Source organism: Chrysemys picta, chromosome 6 (genome assembly GCF_011386835.1).
Source record: "Chrysemys picta bellii isolate R12L10 chromosome 6, ASM1138683v2, whole genome shotgun sequence".
Lineage (NCBI taxonomy): Eukaryota > Metazoa > Chordata > Testudines > Emydidae > Chrysemys > Chrysemys picta.
The window spans coordinates 118,866,084-118,889,510 of NC_088796.1; the positions used below are offsets into that span (position 1 = coordinate 118,866,084).

At 41.9% G+C, this 23,427-nt stretch overlaps 1 protein-coding gene across 7 annotated transcripts in view; it reads right to left on the reverse strand.

Moving 5' to 3' along the window:
• Window positions 1–268: 268 nt before the first annotated feature.
• The window catches only part of SUSD1 (sushi domain containing 1), an 89,605-nt gene continuing 66,446 nt past the window's right edge, over window positions 269–23,427 (reverse strand). For 2 of the 7 annotated variants that reach the window (XM_065550553.1, XM_065550552.1), the window contains 5 exons: window positions 15,086–15,179; window positions 13,634–13,889; window positions 9,502–9,541; window positions 4,739–4,832; window positions 269–1,488 (listed from right to left, as the gene is read on the reverse strand). In XM_065550553.1, coding sequence (XP_065406625.1) covers window positions 1,353–1,488; window positions 4,739–4,832; window positions 9,502–9,541; window positions 13,634–13,889; window positions 15,086–15,179 — 620 coding nt within the window. In that variant the 3' untranslated portion in view covers window positions 269–1,352. Of the gene's footprint in view, window positions 1,489–4,738; window positions 4,833–9,501; window positions 9,542–13,341; window positions 13,466–13,633; window positions 13,890–15,085; window positions 15,180–23,427 lie in introns of all 7 variants that reach the window. The other 5 variants (XR_010588903.1, XR_010588904.1, XM_065550554.1 and 2 more) reach the window with 5 other exon arrangements.

The window sequence follows — 23,427 nt, forward strand, 5'->3', positions numbered from 1 at the left end:
TCATTTTCAACTGCAGTTTGCCTCAGCCAGTAGCAACAGACTCCTGAAGTCTGTAATACTTTACATTTTAAAACAACCTCTTTTAGTGCTAAAAAACAGCACAACCAAAACCAGAGATAGTGTGACTAAACCTAAAACACCCTCCAAAGAGTGGTCAGAAACACATGAAAACAAACAAAAAGATTACTGTGTACACCCTGATACAGAGTACAAAAGCAAACATACATCAAAAACAATCATAACTTGAAAAAACAAGACAACACAGGGCTAAAAATTAAGATATTTTTATTTCACTAGTTAGCATGATTTTGCTATCATTCTGGAGTGACTTCTGAACAGGAACTGAAGTAAAATCAAAAGTACTTGAAACTTTCTTATACAGGAAAAATTCACTAATCCTGAATGCATCACAGCAAATTGGCTGATTGTATCCATATCAGGTTATATTAACCAGATGTTACATTAAACATGTGATCTTCATGATTCTCCACAACTGTAAATTATGACAGAAGTATAGAGATGAAATAAATTGCAATTGAAGACATGTAGCTCCTTATTAAAAAAAATCACAAATCATTAATGCTGCACAGTTGATTAGCACACTGCACTTAAGTCAATGTTATATAGGTGCATGTAGTATTTTGTAGTTTATTTGCAGTAATCCTTAATGCCTCCTGAACACATCTGTTTGGTAACACATATTTAAGTGTGATTACTCAACTCTGTAACACTTTTAAACTTTTTATTGAAGCTACACTTACTTTTAACGGATTGAGCTTTCTATCTGGTCATGCAACAGCTGCTTTTTGGTTTTAACTTGGGGGGGAGGGGCTAGTGTTCTCTGACATTCTAAAACAGATTATGGACCTAATTGATTTTCAAATAGCAATTTGCTCTTTGAGTAATCCCATTGAAATCAACAGGACCATTTGTGGAGTCAAGTGTACTCACTGTGAGGGTATCAGAATACTGCCTGGCCTTAAAAGAATTTTGTTCTTTCATTTGAACTATATACTACTAACAGCAACAACATACTCCAAGACAGCTGTTATACTGGGTATCCACATTTCTAGGAGGGTTAAAAGCCTTTCACCTGTACATAGAGGCTTGGAAATGTCCTTGCACATTTCTTCTGACATACGCACCTTGGTGAAAGTCCTAAACTGCGCTAAAAGTAATGAAGAAATCAAGGAAGGCCCGAGTATCTCACTTTCCATTTCAAACGCCAACTATTCATGTAGTCGTTGGCGTAGGGTGTGCAGATACAGTAAAGGGCAATGCAGTACTGATGTAACAAAGAGATTCTGGATTCTCTCTCCTTCTGTCTTCTAGGCAAATGGGGGATGAATGCATTACAGAAGAGACACACTTTCAATCTCTAGGAAAGATGATGCAATACCCGCTCCTGCAGCATCTATGGTAGTCTCATAGGATACTCCTTTGGCCAGTGCAGCTGGAGGTATATGGACTGTGCTGTGCAGATAAGAACTGGTGAGGGAGAAAGGAAAAAAAAATCTAGGTAAACAAATATTCAAATAAGAATTCAAGCACAGAACTTACAGGACAGCTAGTTTCTATTTATAAGATAAACAGGCAAGAAGGTTTCTATAGAGCTCTGAAGATGGAAGGCACTATATAAATGGTGAACTTTACTACGACTGTATAGTAGTAGAAGGAGAGTACTCTAAGAGCGGAAATGTCCTGTGAAAAGCACCGCCCTAGTTTAACCTTGGCACCGACAGAGCTCAGGTACAAACACAGCTTACAAGAGTGCTGCAGTCTTGCCACTAAACTTCTGTGTCTGTATGGGCATCGGCAGACAGCAGGAAGCCCAATGCCAGGAGTGAGTAACAGATGGAGGTGAGGGAAGGGCAGGAAATTCTAATAAGCAGCAAATTTGGGCTAATGCATATTTTAAAGTTATTTTTGAAAAAACAAGGTATATTCTCTATGGCTGTAAACACCTCAGAGTGCAAGCTCTCTTCCTGAGCCAGATTCAGAAAGCACTTACTGCCATGGGTGAGCAGTTATTCGGACGAACAGCCCCAGTGAAGCCAATAAGCAGTTTTCAGAATGAATTCAAAACCTGGTCTGCTGTCATAAGGTCATTCGGACACCCAAGCCACTCGGCACTTGCATGATGATGCTGGCCAAAGGAAGCTCTCTCTGGTGTTAGAAGCCACAGAAATAATAACGCAACTGCTGGGATTCGCTCTGACACCATTTCCAGAACCCCTTGTCCAGTTCTGGGAGAACACTTCAGGTTCCTTTATTTGGCATACAGCAAAGCTATGCTGAGTTGACCAGACTCAAGCAAAGGGGGTGGGGATAGGGGGTACCACACATCCAAAGTTACACCAAACTCTTCCTTTATATCTATTTACACATCAAATTGCATTTGCAATTCTTTACACCACACATTTTTGGATTGGATTGGTTACTTGCAGGAACCAATCCCTGTACAACATGCTCTGTCCATGTGCTGTTCACATGTTACATTCTGTGTTTATCTTGCCCATAGTCCCTAGCATCCAGGTGTTGCTGCTTATCTTAGCTAGCACAGGCATCCTCACTCCAACATACAGTTTGTCAAGCCCCTATTTACAACTTAACCTTCCATTCACCTTCTCAATTATGCCCACTAAGAAGTTACTTATGTCAAGCCAGGCCTACACCAACACCAAATGAAGGCTAGCAATAGATAAAAATCACACAAAACGCTCATTTGCTATATGAAATTAGTCAGCACTATGTTTTCACTGCTTCTATTGCTGCACTGACAGCAAAATACAAGGGTTACAGCTGTGGCAGACTTTCTCCGCCTCAAGCTGACCTGTTCCGTCTTAGCAGAGAGGAAGGACCAAGCATTCAATTGCAATTGAACAACTACTTAATACTAACAAAAATCAAACAAAGGCCTGAAGGCCCGAAGTCCAAAGGAAGAAACCGCTAGTTCTTGCCACGCAAGAGAGGCGCTCCGACTGACCACCCCGGGCGGTAAGAAGGAACTGAGAGGGTGTGGGCCAGCGGTGGCTGATATACCGCAGTGTGAGTGCGGCACGCTGGAGGGCACCACAGCTGGCCCTATGGGTACCGACGGCTGCGAACATGGGCGCGCGCACCTAGAATGGAATCGACACGAGCAAGCACTCGGAGTAGAAACCTTGTTACTGTGCCCATTCCCAGTGCTTGATTTTCTCCCAGGAGATTAGATAATGTGGTAGATTGATACTTACAGAAAGTAGGGATACTTGGTACCCATGAACACGGGGACTGTTATACCCAGAGGTGGGGAGGGTATCCAGGACAGAGGGAATACGGGGTTTCCACTCTCTGTCCCTCTCAGACATTCCTTTGGGAAAGAGCCAGCCTCAACCTTTACCAGAGGCCTCATGAAAACAGGCTGCTCAGGGAATGTCAGGGGATTCTCCATCTCCCTTGACCTACTCTGGTCCACTGTCCCGATGAAGAGACAACTGCTGACTCCTTGTTCTGCCACAACATCCCTTGGGCTGACTTTCTGCTGCAAGTGGCCCCTGTGTCAGAAGGCAGCACAGATCCTGGAAATGATTCTAGCCCAGTTTACTTGGAAGGCTGGTGTAGGCCCAACACCCTATTCCAAAAACATTAAAAAACCTGCAGTACTTTGTGAAGTTCATCGTAATGCTTTGCTGCCAAGGGAACGTGGCTATCGCTTTCCTCCTGAAATACTGCCAAGAGCACAGCCAGGCTTTGGAACCTTCGCTGTGGAATTTAGATCACAAGAATCTAATTAAAACGTAGCCAACCCCAAATAATCCCTCTCCCTTCTGCTCCCCATCTCTTTATGAAATGAAACTCTCTCTCATGCCATTCTATTTCTGAATGCCAAATAAGCAGCTTAATTGATCAGAGCGCTGTATCTCACCACCCAGAAATCACCGGCAACTGGCCTCTCATGTGATACATAAGCGAGAAGAATGGCAAATTCCAGAGAGAAAAAGGTTTGGGCAAAGACATATTTAGAGCTACAATTAATTTTTTATTAAGGAGCATTTTACTCATAAACCTCCCACCACCCCACAGGATTACAGAACAAAATAATGTGTTTTGCCTTGGAAGAAGAGCAGTTTTAAAGCTACTGTCCCTGCATGAAGGATCATCTCCAGCCCATGTTCTAAGCAGCCACTTTAACAATCTCCCCAAGATTTTACCATAATTTTTGTTCAACGTTTCATTAAAGGCCCACCTCTACTAAGCAACTGAGTTTTACTATTCCTTTGGATGGCTCCTTACAACAAAAATAGGATGTTTTTAACGGTGATGATTGTAGGTGAACCAACAGGTCATAAGTATGGACATGACAGCAGTGTTGCCATTGAGAACGGCTACTTTATTCTCAGAACAGCACCAGCATAACTTCATTTATCTATCCGCCATTCAACTGAAACCACTCTGATCTGAAGCTTTGATGAGAACTGCTTTCGCATTCCCTCTTCTAGTTAGATGAATCCCCATTTTTGCTGATGCTCCCCCCAAAACTTTGAGGAGAAATGGGCTTGTACTTTATCAGCTAGTCAGTTCAATGCATGGATCTCTCACAGCACAGGGAAAGTGGGGAACTCCTCATGTAGCTTCTAACCACCTGATAAGCCTTAACAGAGGAGGCTGGTTGAGAAAGGCTGTTTGATAAACAAAACATGCAACCCCTCCCCCCTAAGAGAGCTACAAATTAAAGTTAATAGTTAACGTAACATACCGTGCTGCCAAGAAGGACAAGAACAGTATAAGGCAGACAGCAGTGACTGACCCTAATCCAGCAAGAGTCATATGTTGCAGAGCGGGTGATAAATCTGAAAGGAAAACATCCAACAGTTCAAGAAAACAAATACCAAAAATGGTCCACGGTGCAGCACAGTCTTGCGATTCACTGCCTAAATCAAAGTTAAACTCTTACTCTGGATTTATTGCTCCATCAAGCAGTAATTGAGCTGAACATCCAATGGCCAGCAGCCAGCTGAAGAAATGAGATTAATGGTATATTTCTCAAAAGAGATTACATTTTCCTGTCTATTGCTTTCCTGCTCTCCACCTCCCCCTTTTTTTTACTTTTGACAGTCAAAGTAAATCAAGATCCTTTTCCTCTAACACCATCATGTGTTTCAGTCAAAGTTATAAGACAAGGGTGTCTCTGGTGCTACTAACCAATCCGTCATCAAATGGCTCAACTCCTCTCCTCCAAATTCTTGCAATCTGGGTACTATTTCCTTTTTTAGGATGGTATCTACAGCAATATGAACACCACGGAATCACACCTGGGGAGAACAGACTGCTGTAGCACATGAACAAATCCCTCAAATACACCTCTACCCCAATATAACGCAACCCGATATAACATGAATTCGGATATAACGCGGCAAAGCAGCGCTTCGGGGGAGGGGGCAGGGCTGCGCACTCCGGCGGATCAAAGCAAGTTCGATACAACGTGGTTTCACCTATAACGCGGTAAGATTTTTTGGCTCCCGAGGACAGCGTTATATCGGGGTAGAGGTGTATTTGTGTTAATGAGAACTGAGAGAGGGGGGTAAACTAAAAATGGCACGTGCCTGAGGGGAAGAAGAATGAATAATCTAAATACACAATGACTGAGCCCCGAAGTTTTCAATCAGGATAAGAGCAAGCCATTTCCCCATCATGGTATTTCAGAAGAAATAAGTGTGAAGGAGCTGTCATTTGTTACCAAACTTTTCAAGAGTCAACTCTATCAAAATGATGCAAATAACTCTTTGCTCTGACTGCATGAGTCACTTCTTATTTTCTACACATGCACAAGAAACAACATGCGCCTGTGTGACTGCAAGATCAGGGTCTGCAGTCATAGTGCTTACTTGTAGTCACGGAAAATGACTACCCGTGATCATTTCAGAATCGGGGTTTTAAGATCTTACGTGCAGTATTTGATCAGCCTCTGTACATGTTCAATTTTGGTCAGAACTTAAAAAAATACATACACCTTTACTTCATCACAAAACCAGTTTTCATATATAAAAAAATCAAATATCCAGGAACAGACTAACACGACAAAAAAAAAAAAAAGAGGACTTTTCACCCCGTGTATTACTATATTTTAGTTAAAATCACTACGTTCTGATTTTATTCAGACCGCTCTTAATTATAAGGCTGGAAGCCTATTTCCATCACTACTCTAGCACTCCTTATTACAGCAATTTAACGGATTATAATCAAAGCCTCACTAGAAGGCCTCTGCCACAGAGAAATCTGGTCTAAATAGCCATGGTTGTATTGAATGTCTAGATCTTCCTCTGTTTTGCAAGTGGAATGAAGAAGCACTCCTTAAGGAACTCAGCCTCTCAAAAATTCTCACAGCCTTTCAAGTTGTACAAGTCCCATAAGGCCATGGATACTGGTTGACTGGAAGACTGGCCTATCTAGGGGGAAGTGGAGACAGAATGGAAAGACAAGCCCCATTCCCGCACCCATCTTCCAGTTCTCCTTTGCCCCCTCCCAAAGAGAAAAATCCAGCTGCACGCTAGAGGGTTGTAGCGGTATTCTAGGGGTGGACAGAAGACAGAGATATGAGAAAGGGGAAGTTTTCTGTGGCTGCATAGTTATTTTTAGTATTGAGCAGGAACCAGATTTCCATGTCATGGGAAAGTCCACAATTTCAAAACACTATCCCCGTTCTGAAATAGTAGAAAAACAAGCCATTTTGAAATTTCCCATGAAACATAATTTTAAAAAAAAATTAGTTTCGGTAGCAACATTTTGTTTTGATCAAACCAAAACATTTTCGTCTGATTTCAACCTTTTAAGAATTAATATTTTAATGTAAAAATCAATTAATTTAGTTTCAAAAAGTTGTTTAGCAACAAAAAAATAGAAACATTCCATTCAAAAAATGTCAAAAACCAGGACGTTTCAATGTTGCTGAAACACTTCATTTCAGGTTTTTTCCCCTAAACAAAATGTTATCAAAACCAGATACGTTTTTCTACACATTTTGATGAACGCAGCATTTTTCATCAAAAAACCCTTTTGGTGCAAAAGTTTCTACTAGCGCTAGTTATTTTGCAGCTCTTACCAACAGGAAAAATACTCTTTAGAAAAACAGGCAGCCTTCACAGCTGCCAAATCCCTGAAGCTGGCCGAGTTTCTGAGAGCCAGAACTGCAGAGGCTATTGCTGGCCTGCAGAGGATCTTAAGTGTGGCAAGAAAGAATTCCTTCAATTCATGGGAGAAAAGGTAAATGTGTCCAAGGAAAAAACAAACAAACATGTGATGCTCCTGAAAATACAGTATGTTTAGAAATAGAATCATTGGGAAGGGGCCTGACTGAGGAAGAAAATGGAAATTTTATCCTGTCTGAAAATTGGGTTTTAGCAATGTCACTCCAGCAATCAGGGGTGGTTCCAGGCACCAGCGCACCAAGCGCGTGCCTGGGGCGGCAAGCCTGCGGGAGGTCCGCCAGTCCTGCGGCTTCAGCGGCAATTCAGCAGAGGGTACGCCGAAGGCGCGGGACCGGCAGACCTCCCGCAGGCATACCACCGAATCGGCATTACCAGCGGACCTCCCGCAGGCATGCCGCCGAAGGCTGCCTCACTGCCGTGCTTGGGGTGGCAAAATACATAGAGCCGCCCCTGCCAGCAATGAATGAAGAGCTCTGTGTAAGCTCAAAAGCTTCTCTCTCACCAGCAGAAGTTGGTCCAATAAAAGATATTCCCTCACCCACTTTGTCTCTCTAATCTCCGGGGACCAACATGGCTACAACACCACTTCATTCTCCAGCAATAATTCTGTCTTACTAGGTACTGACAGATCAAAACCACCAGTCAGAATTTTTGGGATATTTCTGACTCTTAGGCTACATCTACACTACAGGGGGGAGTCGATTTAAGATACGCAAATTCAGCTACGTGAATAGCGTAGCTGAATTCGACGTATCGCAGCCGACTTACCCCGCTGTGAGGACGGCGGCAAAATCGACCTCCGCGGCTTCCCGTCGACGGTGCTTACTCCCACCTCCGCTGGTGGAGTAAGAGCGTCGATTCGGGGATCGATTGTCGCATCCCCACGGGACGCGATAAATCGATCCCCGAGAGGTCGATTTCTACCCGCCGATTCAGGCGGGTAGTGTAGACCCAGCCTTAAATTCTACTCTGCATCAGGCATAAAAGCTTTCATACTTCACAAAATGTAGTTTTCCCATGGATAACGTACACCAGAGAAGAATAAAAGTTCCAGAGCTTTAGTGACTCATTTAGTTAAATAATTTGCATTAAAATTCCCTGATTAATCTTCTACCAAAAAGGCAAGTGAGGATGTTGGTCTAAGTTACGCAATTTCAGAGCGAGAGAAGGAAGAAACAAGTTGGCTTTGCTTTTCTGAATTCCTTTTACCCAAAGAGATTTCTTGTTTGGAGAATCCAGAGACAAGTATTCTTTCATTTTCTTTGCCTTTCTCCTATCAACACTGGCTGCTTGAGATGCAACAGAAAAGAAACAGCTATATTATCAATTAGCTGGAGGAGGAGGCCAGAATCTCCTCAGGGCAGAGACTGCTTGTACAGGCACTCAAATAACAGGTGATGCCTGTCACCATCTCTCTGTAGCACTTACTACTAGCCTGCCCTTTCATTCCCGGGAGATAGCACTGAGGATAATTTCCTTGTTTCATGCTTTAAAGCAAACTGGAGAAACAGGTCAGTTCTCCAGTAACTGCACTGGAGAAACAGTAATTGAAGGGTTCAGACATTTTGATGAACAGAAAATACACTTTTTATGTTACTAGTTTGGTGTTTTCATTTTCACCAGTTTGCTCAATGCACTAATGTTGCCCATCATAGCACACCTGTATAACTGCTGAGAATTCCAGCAATGTTCTCCCCATCTATTGGCCTCAGTGGAATGTCAGTAGGTTGGAGGAATACAGCAGCTGGAGCAGGCCCATTTGTAAATGTTTATGGCCTGTCGCGACCCAGTAAATAGTCTGAGGGTGAAGGCCCTGGGGTGGTTTTGGTTGGGCCCTGCCTCCACCCCCCTCCCCCTGCCAGCTGGCTGGGCTTGGCTCTCTGCTCCAGGCGTTGCAACCCGCCCCCCTGACTGGACCAAATTTGTGAGAGTGGAGTTGTGACCTGGCTCATGGGGTTGCAGGGCCACTCACTCAAATTTGGCCTAGTTGGACTCCCATCATCATTATGGCTGAGTCAAACCTGAGTGGCGCCAGGACCCCAGAATTTGCAGTGCCTGGAGAAGGGAGGTGAGCCAAGCCAGCCCTGTGGGACAGGAGCTGCTACACGACCCGGTGAAACATTCTGGCGACCCAATTTTGGGTCCCAACCCAGAAGTGGAGAAACCCTGATCTAACCTTTGTAACGCTCCACTGGACTTCATTGCTAGCAGGGAATTAAACAAAAGCCACGGAAAATGTTAGTTTTATGCCAAGATATAGCCAGACAATGCAATGACAACTTTTGTTTTCTCATTAGATGAAAAACCGCCTTACCTTCAATTTGTGCCCAAACTGCACAAGATTGTGTCCTCATCTGGAAAGAAAAACATAACCAATGTCACTATTTTCCCAGGATATGTATTAAATAACAAGTCTACACCAACCGCAAAGGCATTCAGACAAGAAACATTAAAATGTATTACAGGGGGAATGGATTCTATGTTTTTGCTGGATCACCAAGCTTTCCTGAGAAGGCTATAGGCTATAAAGACCAGTTTAAAGAGAAAACTTTGAGGAAAGTCTAGCTCTCATCTTTCGGATAGAAAAGAACAGATATCTAAAACCCTACATGACGAGGGCTATAAAGTTGCATGGTTAAGCGTTCAAAAAGTTAGGAAATACCAAAGTTAAGGTTGCACATGCAGTCTTAACTCTGCCCCCTATTCACATATACAGATTCCTATACAGTGATTAATTACATGGTCACTCACTGTGTCGCGAATAATATATTACACAATGTTTTCTCCACCCTTGAATACACATTTAGCACCTTATAATTTTAAAGAAACTTTAATACAGTACTTATAGTAATTTAATTTTCATAATGATCCAAAATATTGTTAGGGACAGACTTTCTATAAAATCTTGTTTAATCAGTTTTCCTCTCTCTTTTGATGTGCTCTCTTCTCTATTTTCTTTTTCTGTATCTCACACCCCCAAACAGACATATGAATTTTAAGTACAGTACTACTCTATGGTGTATACTTAATATGAAGTGTGTTATGTACTTTACATATAAATGACTTACATGCACTCTGGTATTTACATATATTTTATTGAAGGTTTTAGACAAAAAAGTATACCTCTACCTTGATATAACGTGACCCGATATAACACGAATTCGGATATAACGCGGTAAAGCAGTGCTCTGGGCGGGCGGGGCTGCACACTCCAGTGGATCAAAGCAAGTTCGATATAATACGGTTTCACCTATAACGCGGTAAGATTTTTTGGCTCACGAGGACAGCGTTATATCAAGGTAGAGGTGTATACTATTGCAGTGGATAAATAGTATGTAATCATGTAATTAAAGACTAAGGCGTGGTCTATACTGGGGGCGGGGGGAACATGAGCTAAATCGGTCTAAGTTACGCAACTTCAGCTATGAAAATAGCGTAGTTGATGTATTTAGAGCTACTTACTACAGTGTCTTTACTGTGGTAGATTGACTGCTGACACTCCCCCATCGACTCCGCCTATGCTTCTCGCTCCGGTGGAGTACCGGAGTCGACGGGAGAGTGCTCGGTGGTCAATTTATCGCTTCACTAGTCTTCACTAGACATGATAAATCGACCCCCGCTGGATCGATCGCTCCAGAGGTAAGTGTAGAGATGCCCTAAGTCATGATGGATCTGCACAAAGGGACAATCTTCATTTGGGGCTTTATTTTGAGCTTCTATACAACCTCAATAATATTTAATATAGTTTTTGCTATGGGATTTTCTAGCTGTTTAAAAGGATAAAAGATAGGGTACAGAATGAACAAAAACAGACCGGCAGGCCTTCACTCTGTATGAGGCAACCTCCCCTAATACCACGCACCTAACAAGGTCCCCTGGGATTGAGCCAAGAGATCCTAATGGAGTCCTTGCTTCAGCCTACCTACTGCCATTTTCACTATGTAGACAAGTTAGTCATGCACCCATAGACAGTATAGCCTTCCGCAGCAGTGCACTTTCCAAGTTTAGGAGAGAAAACACAAGCAATCTACTGCACATGTGTGCGCAACATGAATTTTTCAAGACCAGTTGTCAGAACAGTTAAAGGCATTTTCCCCTCAATTGGGGTTCCTTATATTCCAAATTTCAACTTTCTATCCCTAGACGTTTCAATGCCTGTACTAAACACTACAAAATCCTCTCACTGGAATACCAAATTTACCTCCATCCCTCGCAGACTTACTGTTGCTTTTATTACATATTCACTCCACAAATGCTGAATGATGAAATGGGAGTTGTAGAAGGTTTTATTTATGCTAAAGAAATGAATCCCACATCATTTTAAGCTCCAAGCACTATTATTTTTTCAGTGTCTTTCATTCTGGGCCTTGGCAGGTTGAGAGGTATGGAATCCATAAAGCAATCAGTGGAGACTGAAACAGGCACCAGATGGGTTGGAGCTAATTAAATAACACCACTCTCTCACTGAGAAGGACACATCCAGAGATGGACAATTTGTTCTGCTTAATGGAGGTTTTCATGAAAGCTACCGATTGCCTGACACTATCTCCCAAGCCCCATCTCTCTCCAGAATTCCCACTTGTCACCTGCCAAATTCATCATTAGGAAAAATGATACTCTTCCATTATCTCCGCTTTTCTAGCTTCTTCCCTGATGCTCTCCAAGCATTCCCTGTTGGAGAGGATCAGGCGGCATGACATTTGGCTAGCGTAAGTGGATGTCCCTCACATTTCCCTCAGTCTTTCACATTTCACTCAGCTTGGACTGGTGCATAGGTTGCAATTTTATTAAAAGCCCTTTTCATTTTCTGGTTCTCATGTACAATGCTATGGGGCGTGGGTTTCCAAAACTGTAGGAGAATATTTAAAGGTGACCTGCAAAAGGAAAAGAATGGGATTGTGCCCTTTTTGGTTACTTTATGATGTATAAAGAAGACATGAAAGTTCTGTTTTTTGAAATTTCAGGTCCTGTATTACCCGGCATACTCTATGGCCTGGTCTACACTAGAAAAATTAACCATTGCGGACATCCGTTGTCAGGAACGAGTAATTTGTCTAGTGTAGCCCAGATGTATGATGCGGAAATGATGACTTCACAAGAATAATAATGTGCAAGTTGAGCAATTTAGGAATTTAGTCACATTATTTAAAATTCTTTGGTCTGGTGTTTCCTAATAACTATTTAATATAAAATGAGCGCTGTACTCTTTGTATTCTGTGTTGTAATTGAAATAAATATATTTGAAAATGTAGAAAAAACATCCAAAATAGTTATAATAAATGTCAATTGGTATTTTATTATTGTTTAACACTGCGATTAAAACTGCAATTAATTTTTAAAAAAATTAATCACGAGATTTAAAATCACTTGACAGCCTGTAGCGGGGTGGTTACCTGCTCCGGCCCGGGCAGGGTTAAGGCCAGCCCTGGGAGAGGCCTGGGGCTGTAAGGAAAAGCCCAGGCTGCTTGGGAAAGCAGGCACTGCTGGGGCCATGCCCCAAACAGAGCACAGCAGGTCCTTATAAAAGGGCTGACTGGCAGTAGCCACTGGCTGAGGCAAGGTGGGATTAGGGGGTTGGGGTCCCTGGGGAGGGGAGACCCTGAGAGTGAGGGGTTACTGCCAGAGGGCAGCACCCCAGATAACGGGGGACCGAGGTCCGGGAGGGACACGGGGGCCCAGCGGCAGCGAGACGTTGGCCTGCAGAGAGCGCTCCAAGGCTGGAAAAAGAGCTAATTCCCAGGACACCAGCAGGAAGTGCCGCAGGGGTAAGTCTCACGCCGTTACACAGCCCTATTTAACGTCAATGACTAAAAAGGCTTCCTTCTCCTCAAATGTTGAAAATTCAACAACCCTGCCCCTTCAATAAAGGTATTAGTGTCAATATACGCTCTTCCAATAAGTCTTCCCGCAAAACCAGGGGTGCCCAGAGTTGACATTCCCTGTTATTTATAAAGCTAAAATGCAAGTAAAACGAAAAACTCCATTAAAGAAAGTCTGGTCATCTTGTAGCATCACTTGGAAGAACAGAATACCTTAGAGTAAAAGCACTTGATTCAAAAGAAAGAATCATATGTTACTGTTGAGTGACTTTTAGATACTAACACTCCCTAAGGCTAAATTATGGCCTCTGTAAATTATAGGCACCTGTAATTACCTATGAATCAGTGGGATTTGTGTACCCATCCCTGAAGGCAGAAGTTGGCACTAAATCCCTAATCCTTTCCTTTGTTTATATTTCAGCATCCAGAATCACTTCTGCATTACAATGGTGAAGAGATCTGCAAGCAATTAAAATGGCTACTTCAGGGTTTTATATCATCAACTTCTTGTCCCTGACAATATCATCAAAACAGAACAAAAAGCTAAACATTTTCCCTGGTTTTCCAATTAAAACTTCTTTCATTCAACAAAGACTCAGAGAAAAGTTTATTTAAAATACCCATTACCTTATTCCATTGGCTTATAATTCTCAGTACCACACAGTAATCTTTCCCCTGCTTTAAGGGAGCATTATAGAATGCCCCATAGTAATGTCTGTCTCCAAGAGAGATCAGCATGTTGTCAGCAACATCCTTGGCGAGGAATTCAGCTGCCACATACCCCTCAGCATCAGTGGCATTGCTAAAGAAAGTCACAGCAGCTAGGGAATCACAAGTAAATGTGCTTTGCAAGGCCAAGGGAAGCACAATCACTTGATAAAAACTAGAATGAAACAGAAAAGCAGCCATCAGCATTCATTTCCATGCATTAAACACCAGAGAGAAATCATATTTGCATTTAGTCTTTCAAATATTTTGGCCCTTTGTTTAATAGTTTTCAAATCACTAACATCCCGGGTGAACTCTTTCCATGTGTGGGTGAAATATTTCCCTTTATATACATGCTATTTATTGCCCTCTGTATAAAACAGACTATATATGCCTATCATAAGGCTAATTTTCCAAATTGCACACACAGATTTAACGTGATTGGGCATGCTTATTTAGTATTTTCGTATGAGAATTGCCAACTATGAATCACTACAAACTGCCTGTTTGCTCAATTCATCCAACACACAACTTTCTCCTTGTAGCCAAAGCGGAGCTGAAAGACATTATCAACCTATTAAAACCTATTTGTTCCTGATTTCCCAGAAAGATGCTCTTTCCAGTATCAAGAAGGTGACGAGAGCTCCCATCTATTCGACTTTAATTAGAAACTTGTCCCTCGAGTTCACTAAAAGTTCAGAGTATGATGTCCTCCCACAAAAAAGAGCAACTCTCAGAGTACATGCACTGTTCTGTTGTTATACGGTCCTTTGGCTCCTGCACTATGTTTTCACTTCCAAATATTTCCTGCCTTACTATAACGTGAGTTACAGTAACTCGTTTCTCTCATTTCCCAGGCACTTACCAACATACGTCAGCAGAGTTAAAACTCCCTACTCCAAAGAGTATTTATCATTTTGGTACCAGTAAATTAATATGGTGTTGCTGTTTACCAGGATTTGAAGAATAGACCTTCTTTCTTAATTTCCTATTGGCTACTAGAGAATTTCCTGCAAGCTGTATAATGTGGTTTACACACAACAATTATAAACTGCTCTTAGTTACACCAATGAATATCTAGTGTAGCTCCACTGAGCCAATGGAGTTACACCAGCATAAATTCAGAGTAATTGAGGACAGAATTGTGGTCCAAAAAGGAGAAGTTAACCTGAAGCAAAACTCCAGATCTGAACAATCACAAATTACAGTGAAGATGGGACCTGGCTTCAAACTTTCTGGTTTGGTCCCATTGCTAATAAAATTATCTAATTGAAGACAGTCTAAAATATACAAACATCTAAATGATCAGTACTTAAAAAATATATTTTGAGAGAGTCGGGAGCATGTAAAAAAAACAAAAAACCCACAGACCTGATAGGTCCGTTTCTATCTTCTGCTTTTCGTAGGCTGAGTGCTGGTGCAGGACCTTGTACGGTAACAAACTCTATTTCTGGGAATGGAGGATCTAAAAAGCAAACAGAATCAGTACTTTAGAAAAGTTTGAGGAATAATCCAAGTCTGAGGGCAGTAAGCTTTTTCTCATACAGCACAGTAACCAAAATGCTAACCCTAAAAGCTAGAGCTGTGCTTTAGATTCAAATCTGAATACAAAATACTTTAAAATGTACAGACAACGTTTTTGGTTAACAAATATTGGAGATGATTTTTATTTTGATTGAACTGCATATCAGCAGACTCAACCTGAGAAAACAAATATACGAGATTTGAACCTTACTTCTTGTAGACCTTGAATACCTCAGTCAAATATTTTAAGCTGTCATCGGAGACTTTCAGCAAGTACTTCCCTGAACTTACAAGAGCCCCCTCAACTGGAGAACTCAAAGGTAGGAAAATAAATTCTGTTGCAGTAGCTTTCTTTGATTCCTATTTTATACCCTCCCTTCCTTTGACATCCAGCACAGTCAAGAGAAGCTTTAATTCAGGATTTTTTTTTTTTAATCCTCGCCAAAGTGCACAAGGCCTAAAATGTCTAACCGACCTGAGCTTTGTATTGAATTTCAGACAGGCAGTGTAAAGAGGAAAACAGCTTTAGGGCACTAACCAGTAACTACCCAGGCCTAGCAAGCAACAAGTCCCTTTAAAGTTTGGAGTCTTTGCCACATTGGGTAACTGGTCAGAAATACAAGCTGTTAAAACTTTAAGCACATCTAAGTCTCTCCAGACTGCCCTGATAAGATGTAAAGCAGCAACAATCCAAAATTTTAAAATTGGTTTAATTCTCACCCCAGGAAACAGGAGGACTTTATGAGGAAGTTCTTCCATGTGCAGTATTTGACATTAAGAAAAATGCATGTTGCCAGAACGTTAATGTGTGCCAAAAATCAGTCAACTACTAGGCCTGCAGAACATCAAAATTTAACAATCCCCGGGGGAAAAATAAAGCCTTCAGACCACCTCCATGAAGTCAGAAACAATGGCAGCACCTAATGCAGGGCAGCCATTGTGTGGGAAAATTCCTGATCAAGAGTGAAAAGCTGCAGCCCCAAATTCAGTGGCTTGCCATTAACATCTACCCCTCTTGGTCTGCAGGTAAATTACTATAAAAACATTCTATCAGGATTACAGGCCACCAGCTTGAAGCAGCATCCTTCAAACTTCACAGTTGACACAAACCTAAAAGTGCCAGTATTCACCCCTATCTTCAACCAAACCCCGCTCCAAATACCCCTCTCAGAATCAGTGCTGGTAGGCCAGGAATTTGGCAATTCACCATGAGTTTCATTTTTATGGCAAGAATATTTGAGCTGGGTCACAGTGTTAGCTGGAAGCCAAAACACAGCAGAAAGCACATGTAATAGCATTGCAAGTGAAATAGGAAAACAGCACAGATATTGAGGCTATACCTCCTGGAAATGACAAGATGGGGCACTTGTTCACATCACGTTCAATGGTTTGGAAGACTCCGCATTCGCACTGCGGCAAATTCTTGATTCTCCATTTGTGCATCATGTGAACACATCTTCTGTGTAATGTCCTAATATGGTTGATGGTCATCCACTGTCTTTGGCAGAGCAAGAAACCAGGTCGTTCGACAGTGCGATCATGTACAAGATGCTTGTTGTTTATGTCAGAGCCAGCCCATTGCATCTGCCAGGGGTTTTCTGAGTTGAAGCTGGATGACAGAAGAGCTTCTCCAACCACCCAGAATGGCCAGCAGGACTTAAGGCAAGCGTGAGGTGGATGAACAAAGAACTTTGGATGAGCAAGAACTTTCTTGTACTCGTGCAACATAGCCATCTCTCACCAGATGGTTGGAGAAAGGACTTTGCGAGGACTGGAATCTAAGGCAGTGGCATGGTCTTCAGGGTGCCACTTACAAGTCTCAGAGCCACATTTAATTGGATGTTGATCAGGTCTGTGTGCGAGATTCTTCCCCAAACCGGTGCGTAGAACTCGGCCATGGAAAAAACTAAAGCCAGCGTTGCCGTCCATACCATTTGAGCAACACAACCCCAGCTCAAACTTGCTAGCTCTTGGATGATATTGATGCAACTCACTTGTTTGTTATCAAGCAGATGTTTTTAAAAAATCAGGCCATTCCTGTGAGAAACATTAAGATTCCTAATTTACTTGTCCCTGTTTTAAATCTCAGAGGCCTCTGACTTTTTACAGTCGCAGTTTACAACGGAAGCCTTAGGACTGCACAGACTAATCACTACACATGTGATGAACAGTGTCACTTTCATTATACTATCAAATCTTGATAGTAGGAATCTTTAAGGTCTTTCTGATTAGCTGAGCTTCTGCACTCCACCAATACTATATGACTAGGACAGCACTGAAATTTACTTTACTATACATACTACAGTCAGAATGACTCCATTTAAAAGGATAGTATTTTCTTTGTGGCTCATTTTAAATATGTCTCTATTTAAAATGAACATATGCTTATGGCTAGTTAATCATTTGGCTTACCACCCTTTTAGAAATCCTTCATTTGCACTAGAGCAGTCCTGTTTGGGTTTCTCTGCTTTTCTAGATGCCATTCTCTGCTGCTGATAATGCTTTAAAAATAGTGATGCAACTGAGCCATAAGGTTTGCATCCAGATGGTATCTTTCCTCAAGTTCAAGGAAGTCAAATCAAGGGTTCTCGTTCAGGCCCCGCTATAACTGAAAACAATTCTCTGCTGAAATAATGCCATTTGCATAACTGACATTTCTTGCAAACACATTGTTTTAAGGATTTTATGGTTGTTTGGGGATTTTGATTTAAAAAAATCTTTTATTATATTTTCACATTTAAAATAAAGAAATGGAATAAGTACTAATGGTATAAGTGAGGGTTATGTAGCAGTACTGATTAAATAGCACTGGTTATGAGGAGAGACTATAAGTACAACATATGAAACAACATGTATGTTATGCTGAAAGGCAAAGAATTTTTAAACTGAAGAAAACCACTATCACAGAATCTTCTGAGGAGATGACCAAAAGAGCCCACTAGAAAAGAGAAAAAATGAACTTAAAAAGGTCACTTAAGACAAATATATTGATTTTTAATAACAATATAATGGGAGAGGGCCCTTTTCTGTGTTTTTAACACCACCTCATGGAATGTTAATTTTGGGGGGGGGGTGAAGGGAGTGGTGTCATTAACTATATTCTGTTTGCTTCCTTTTTGCATTTCACTCAGTTGCATCAGTGAAAATTAAACTGGCTGGTTCCACTTTATTGTTATTACTTATTTGTATTGTAGTAGAGACCAGAGGCTAGGACTCCATTGTTATGTTTGTACAATACCTATCACAGAGACCCAAAGAGCTTACAGTCTATACACGTGAGACAAGAGAGAAAAGGTGGATAGAGAGAGAGACAGATGAGGGAGCACAAGTAACTAATGAGACATTACTGGTCAGCATGAAAAGCAGTGGTCTCAGAGCCTAGCTGCCTCACCATTTATTTGTAGGCATCATGACAGAGAAGAGTTTAAATAGGGATTTGAAGGAGAACAACAAGGTGGCTTTGCAAATGTTTATAGAGAGCTTCTCCCATGAGTGAGGGGGGAAAAACAAAGTGGTTTGTTGCAAATTATTTTAAAATTGGCAATCAAGACTGGAAATCATTTGCAGAACAAATGCAGGGGTCCCATGTGCGAAATGCTCGGTAAGGCGGGGTTAGGCTGTGGAGGCCTTAAAAGTGAAGACAAGTAGTTTGTGTCTGATGCAGACAAGAAGGTGAAGCTGGTGGAGAGGTGCAAAGAGGGAAGAGATGGGATCAATGTCACAAGTCAGGAAAATGCTCCTGGCAGCAGAATTTGAAGCAAGATGGAATTTGTCAAGGCCAGAGAGGAGACCATTGGAGCAGTTGAGACATGAAAGATAAGGGCCTGGATGAGAGTTTTAGTTGTACAGACAGAGAGGAAAGGCCATATCTTAAGAGATGTTATGCAGGAAGAAATGCGAAGATTTAGATGTGGCCTGGATGTGGAGATCTAGAAAGGGCCAAGTCAAAGAAAATGCCCAGGCTTTGGGCCTGGCCAAAAGGGAGGAAGGTGGTGGTATCCTGGAAGACTGGGGGGAATGATTAGGAGTTCTGTTTTGGCCAGGTTGCATTTAAGATGAAGGTTGGTCTATGGGAAGATGTCAAAAAACTAAACTGAGATTTTGGTTTGGCCAGGAGGAGACAGGTCAGGCGTGCAGAAGTAAATCTGCAAGTTATCAGCATAACGATGACAGCTGGAGTCGTATTTGTCAATGCGACTGCCCAGAGACAGGATGCAGAAAGAGAAATGGAAGGGGCCAAAACAGAGACCTGTAGAAACCCACAACACACTAAAAGGAGATTAAGTTTATACACGGAGGAAGGATTTCACACACAACCTCTCATAGACAATAGCACTGGGCTAGTTTATGGCACCGATCCTGTCAACAGTTATGCATGTGCTTAAATTTTATTCATTCAAGCAGTCCCATGAGCTTCAATAGGACTACTCACATATTTAAAGTTAAATACATCACACATAAATGTTTGCAGGATTGGAGACTAAATTCCTGTCACATAAAAACACATATTTATATTACTGGTTGTCATCAATCCCCCTGCCTGCTTCACTGAAACAGAAAATCATTTCTCTGTAATTCTTGTTTTCTAAGAGGTATACGTTGTAACTCATCACCCCCTGGGAGGTCTGTCATGATAGCACAAATAGCAGGGAATATCCACAGTAAATCCACATGTTTCCTACAGTCCCTTCCTCCCTCAGTGGAAGGCAGAAATTTTTAACATTTGAAAAAAGAAAAATAAATTAAAGATCCCCCAACCATGAGGGCAGTTGGGTGAGTTAGCCTGACTCTATTCCTACTTGCACATGAGCAGAACAATGGTAAGCTGTTTTCTTTCCCCCTAAGGTTACGAAATTCCATTTGGGATGCAATGTGTGAGAAAACCCTAGAATGAGAGGGGCACCACAAAACTATTCATGGAGGAAACATAATGCTGTGGAATTCATTCCTTTAGGGCAAATACCTCTTTCTAGACCTTCAGTTTCATGATTATTCATTTCTGATGTAAATAATTTTTAAGAAGAAGAGTGAGGGGTCACTATATTTGTGTGCCAGAGAGGCATCTGAGAGGTCTGAGGACTCAAAAGCTCCTGCAATATCTTTATCCAAACCCTGTAACTGGTATATACAAATACCTGTAGCAAGTAACAATAAGCAGACTGTAACGTAGGAACATACCCTGACTCACTGCAATTTTCTATTTTTCTTTTTTTTAAAGAGGTTACGTGTGGGGGAGAAAACATTGGAAGAGGTTACAGAACCCAATATGCATGTTTTCATTGGAGGGGAAGTTCAATGTTCCCCTTTAGTAACTCAGACACAATAACCCCACTTCCCTGTGACCAGGGATCTTCCTAACAAGCATTGTGTTCCAACACAGAGCGGCTCATTCCAAACCTTAGGAAATTGGCCAGTCTCCAAAGTGTTAAACAACTGGTGGTTAGCTAGTGGCCTAAGGGTTAAAAATTCCTCTTTTAAATTGGTCTTTCTGAAGAATCTATCATTTCCTTCCCCCAAACAAGAGCTGCAGGTGGACTAACATCTCACCACTGTTCTTGGGTGACCTACCAGCCAGAGGTGCTGGGTTTCTTCATGATGACAGAAGCACACATACATGTCATATTATCCCTGCACTCTGCCTGCTCTTTAATGAACAGACAGGGTACTCAATTATGCAAAAATTCTACTCTCTGAAGCCAAAACAATGGAGCAGACATGGAGCCTGCAAGTCAAAATACAGCCAGAAGATCTGGCTTTCAGGTCTAAAAACCTTGATGGTGCTCCTTAAAAATTAACACTGGCTGCTCTCTGTTGTTATGCCTGCTGTTTACCACAACTTTACAAGAAAGATGTATTTATAAAGATGTGCTTAGGATGTTACAAGAAAATAAATGTTATCTGAGAAAAACAATTTTTAAAAACAATTATAACTGAAGGTTATACAGCACAAAGCCTGGGAGATAATGTGATGACTGCAGCACAATGGGGGTGGAACAAACAACGAACACATTCATTTTCACACCTTCTTTCACACTCCTCCTACTGTATGTTGGGATTGCCTTCTTAATTACTGTCTCCAAATGTTCCCCATCTCTGTCTCTCAAATCTCTTCTCAAACACACTTGTTTTGCATAGCATTCCACTAATATTTCAAGGGCAACCTCCTCCTCATTTCACCATCCCTGTGCTATTGTTGTTTCAAGAAACATACTGTAGCTCTTAAGCTTCTGTTCCAAAGTGCATTTGCCTTCTTTTTTTATTATTTGCACAGTACTTACTCTGTAAGCTCCGTAGGACAGGGACCATGTTAATTCTTTACATACCTGTACAGCTGTGGCACATTAGAAAAATAAACAACATTAAGTGAGATCATGCGCCGAGATTTCAAAAAGTAACTAGTGATATTGGTTGCCAAATTTGAGACTAGTGAGGCTTGATTTTCAAGAAGTGCACCTGAGAATCAGGTCTCTTTGAGGGTGTATCAAGTTGAACATCCAAAAATGGACACACTCAAAATCACTAAGTGTTTTTGAAAATTTTGGCCATGACTTTTAAGTGTAGCTATTCTTCAGGTACAGAACATCTTTTAATCAGTCTGGCATGGAAAACGTTACAAAATATACTGATTTCCAAGTATCTTCTCTCCCTTCCTTATGCTTTTTCAAGAGGCTCACAGACACAGATGTTTTATTGAATCAGCATTTTAAATTGTACTTTTCTAGATGGCAGGAAACTGTTGGATGTTCAGATTAATAATGTTTTTACACGGCAGTCTGCACTAGGGTGACCAGACAGCAAGTGTGAAAAATCAGGACGGGGGTGGGGGGTAATTGGAGCCTATATAAGAAAAAGACCCAAAAATCGGGACTGTCCCTATAAAATCGGGACATCTGGTCACCCTAGTCTGCACCCTCTTTATCAGAAGGAGGCATCTATTCACTCAGCACGAACTCCCACCAACACTGTTCCCATAAGACGCAATACTGCAGTGCACAGACAATCCAGGAACTTTTTGGAGAGTGTTGGGGACAATTTCCTGGGGCAAGTGCTGGAGGAACCTACCAGGGGTTGTGCTCCTCTTGACCTGCTGCTCACAAACATGGAAGAATTGGTAGGGGTAGAAGTAGAAGTAGAAGTGGGTGGCAAACTGGGCAGCAGTGACTATGAGATGGTCGAGTTCAGGATCCTGATAAAAGGAAGAAAGGAGAGCAGCGGAATACAGACCCTGGACTTCAGAAAAGCAGACTGACTCCCTCAGGGAATTGATGGGCAGGATTCCTTGAGACACTAATATGAGAGGAAAAGGAGTCCAAGAGAGGTGGCTGTATTTTAAAGAAGCCTTATTGAGGGTGCAGGAATAAACCATCCCGATGTGCAGAAAGAATAGCAAATATGGCAGACAACCAGCTTGGCTTAACAGAGAAATCTTCGGTGAGTTTAACACAAAAAGGAAGCTTACAAGAAGTGTAAACTTGGACAGATGACTAAAGAGGAGTATAAAAATATTGCCTGAGCATGCAGGGGTGTAAATTAGAAAGGCCAAAGCACAGCTGGAGTTGCATCTAGCAAGGGATGTGAAGGGTAACAAGAGGGGTTTCTACAGGTATGTTAGCAACAAGAAGGTCGTCAGGGAAAGTGTGCAACCCTTACTGAATGAGGGAGGCAACCTAGTGACAAATGATGTGGAAAAAGCTGAAGTATTCAATGCTTATTTTGCCTCAGTCTTCACAGACAAGGTCAGCTCCCAAACTGCTGCACTGGGCAACAAAGTATGGGGAGGAGGTGAGCAGCTCTCAGCGGTGAAAGAACAGGTTAAGGACTATTTAGAAAAGCTGGACATGCACAAGTCCATGGGGCCAGATGCAATGCATCCAAGGGTGCTGATGGAGCTGGCCGATGTGATTTCAGAGCCATTGGCAATTATCTTTGAAAACTCGTGGCGATCGGGGGAGGTGCCGGACGATTGGAAAAAGGCAAATATAGTGCCCATCTTTAAAAAAGGGAAGAAGGAGAATCTGGGGAACTACAGACCGGTCAGCCTCACATCAGTCCCCGAAAAAATCATGGAGCAGGTCCTCAAGGAATCCATTTTGAAGCACTTGGAGGAGAGGAAGGTGATCAGGAACAGTCAAAATGGATTCATCAAGGGCAAATCATGCCTTACCAGCCTGATTGCCTTCTATGATGAG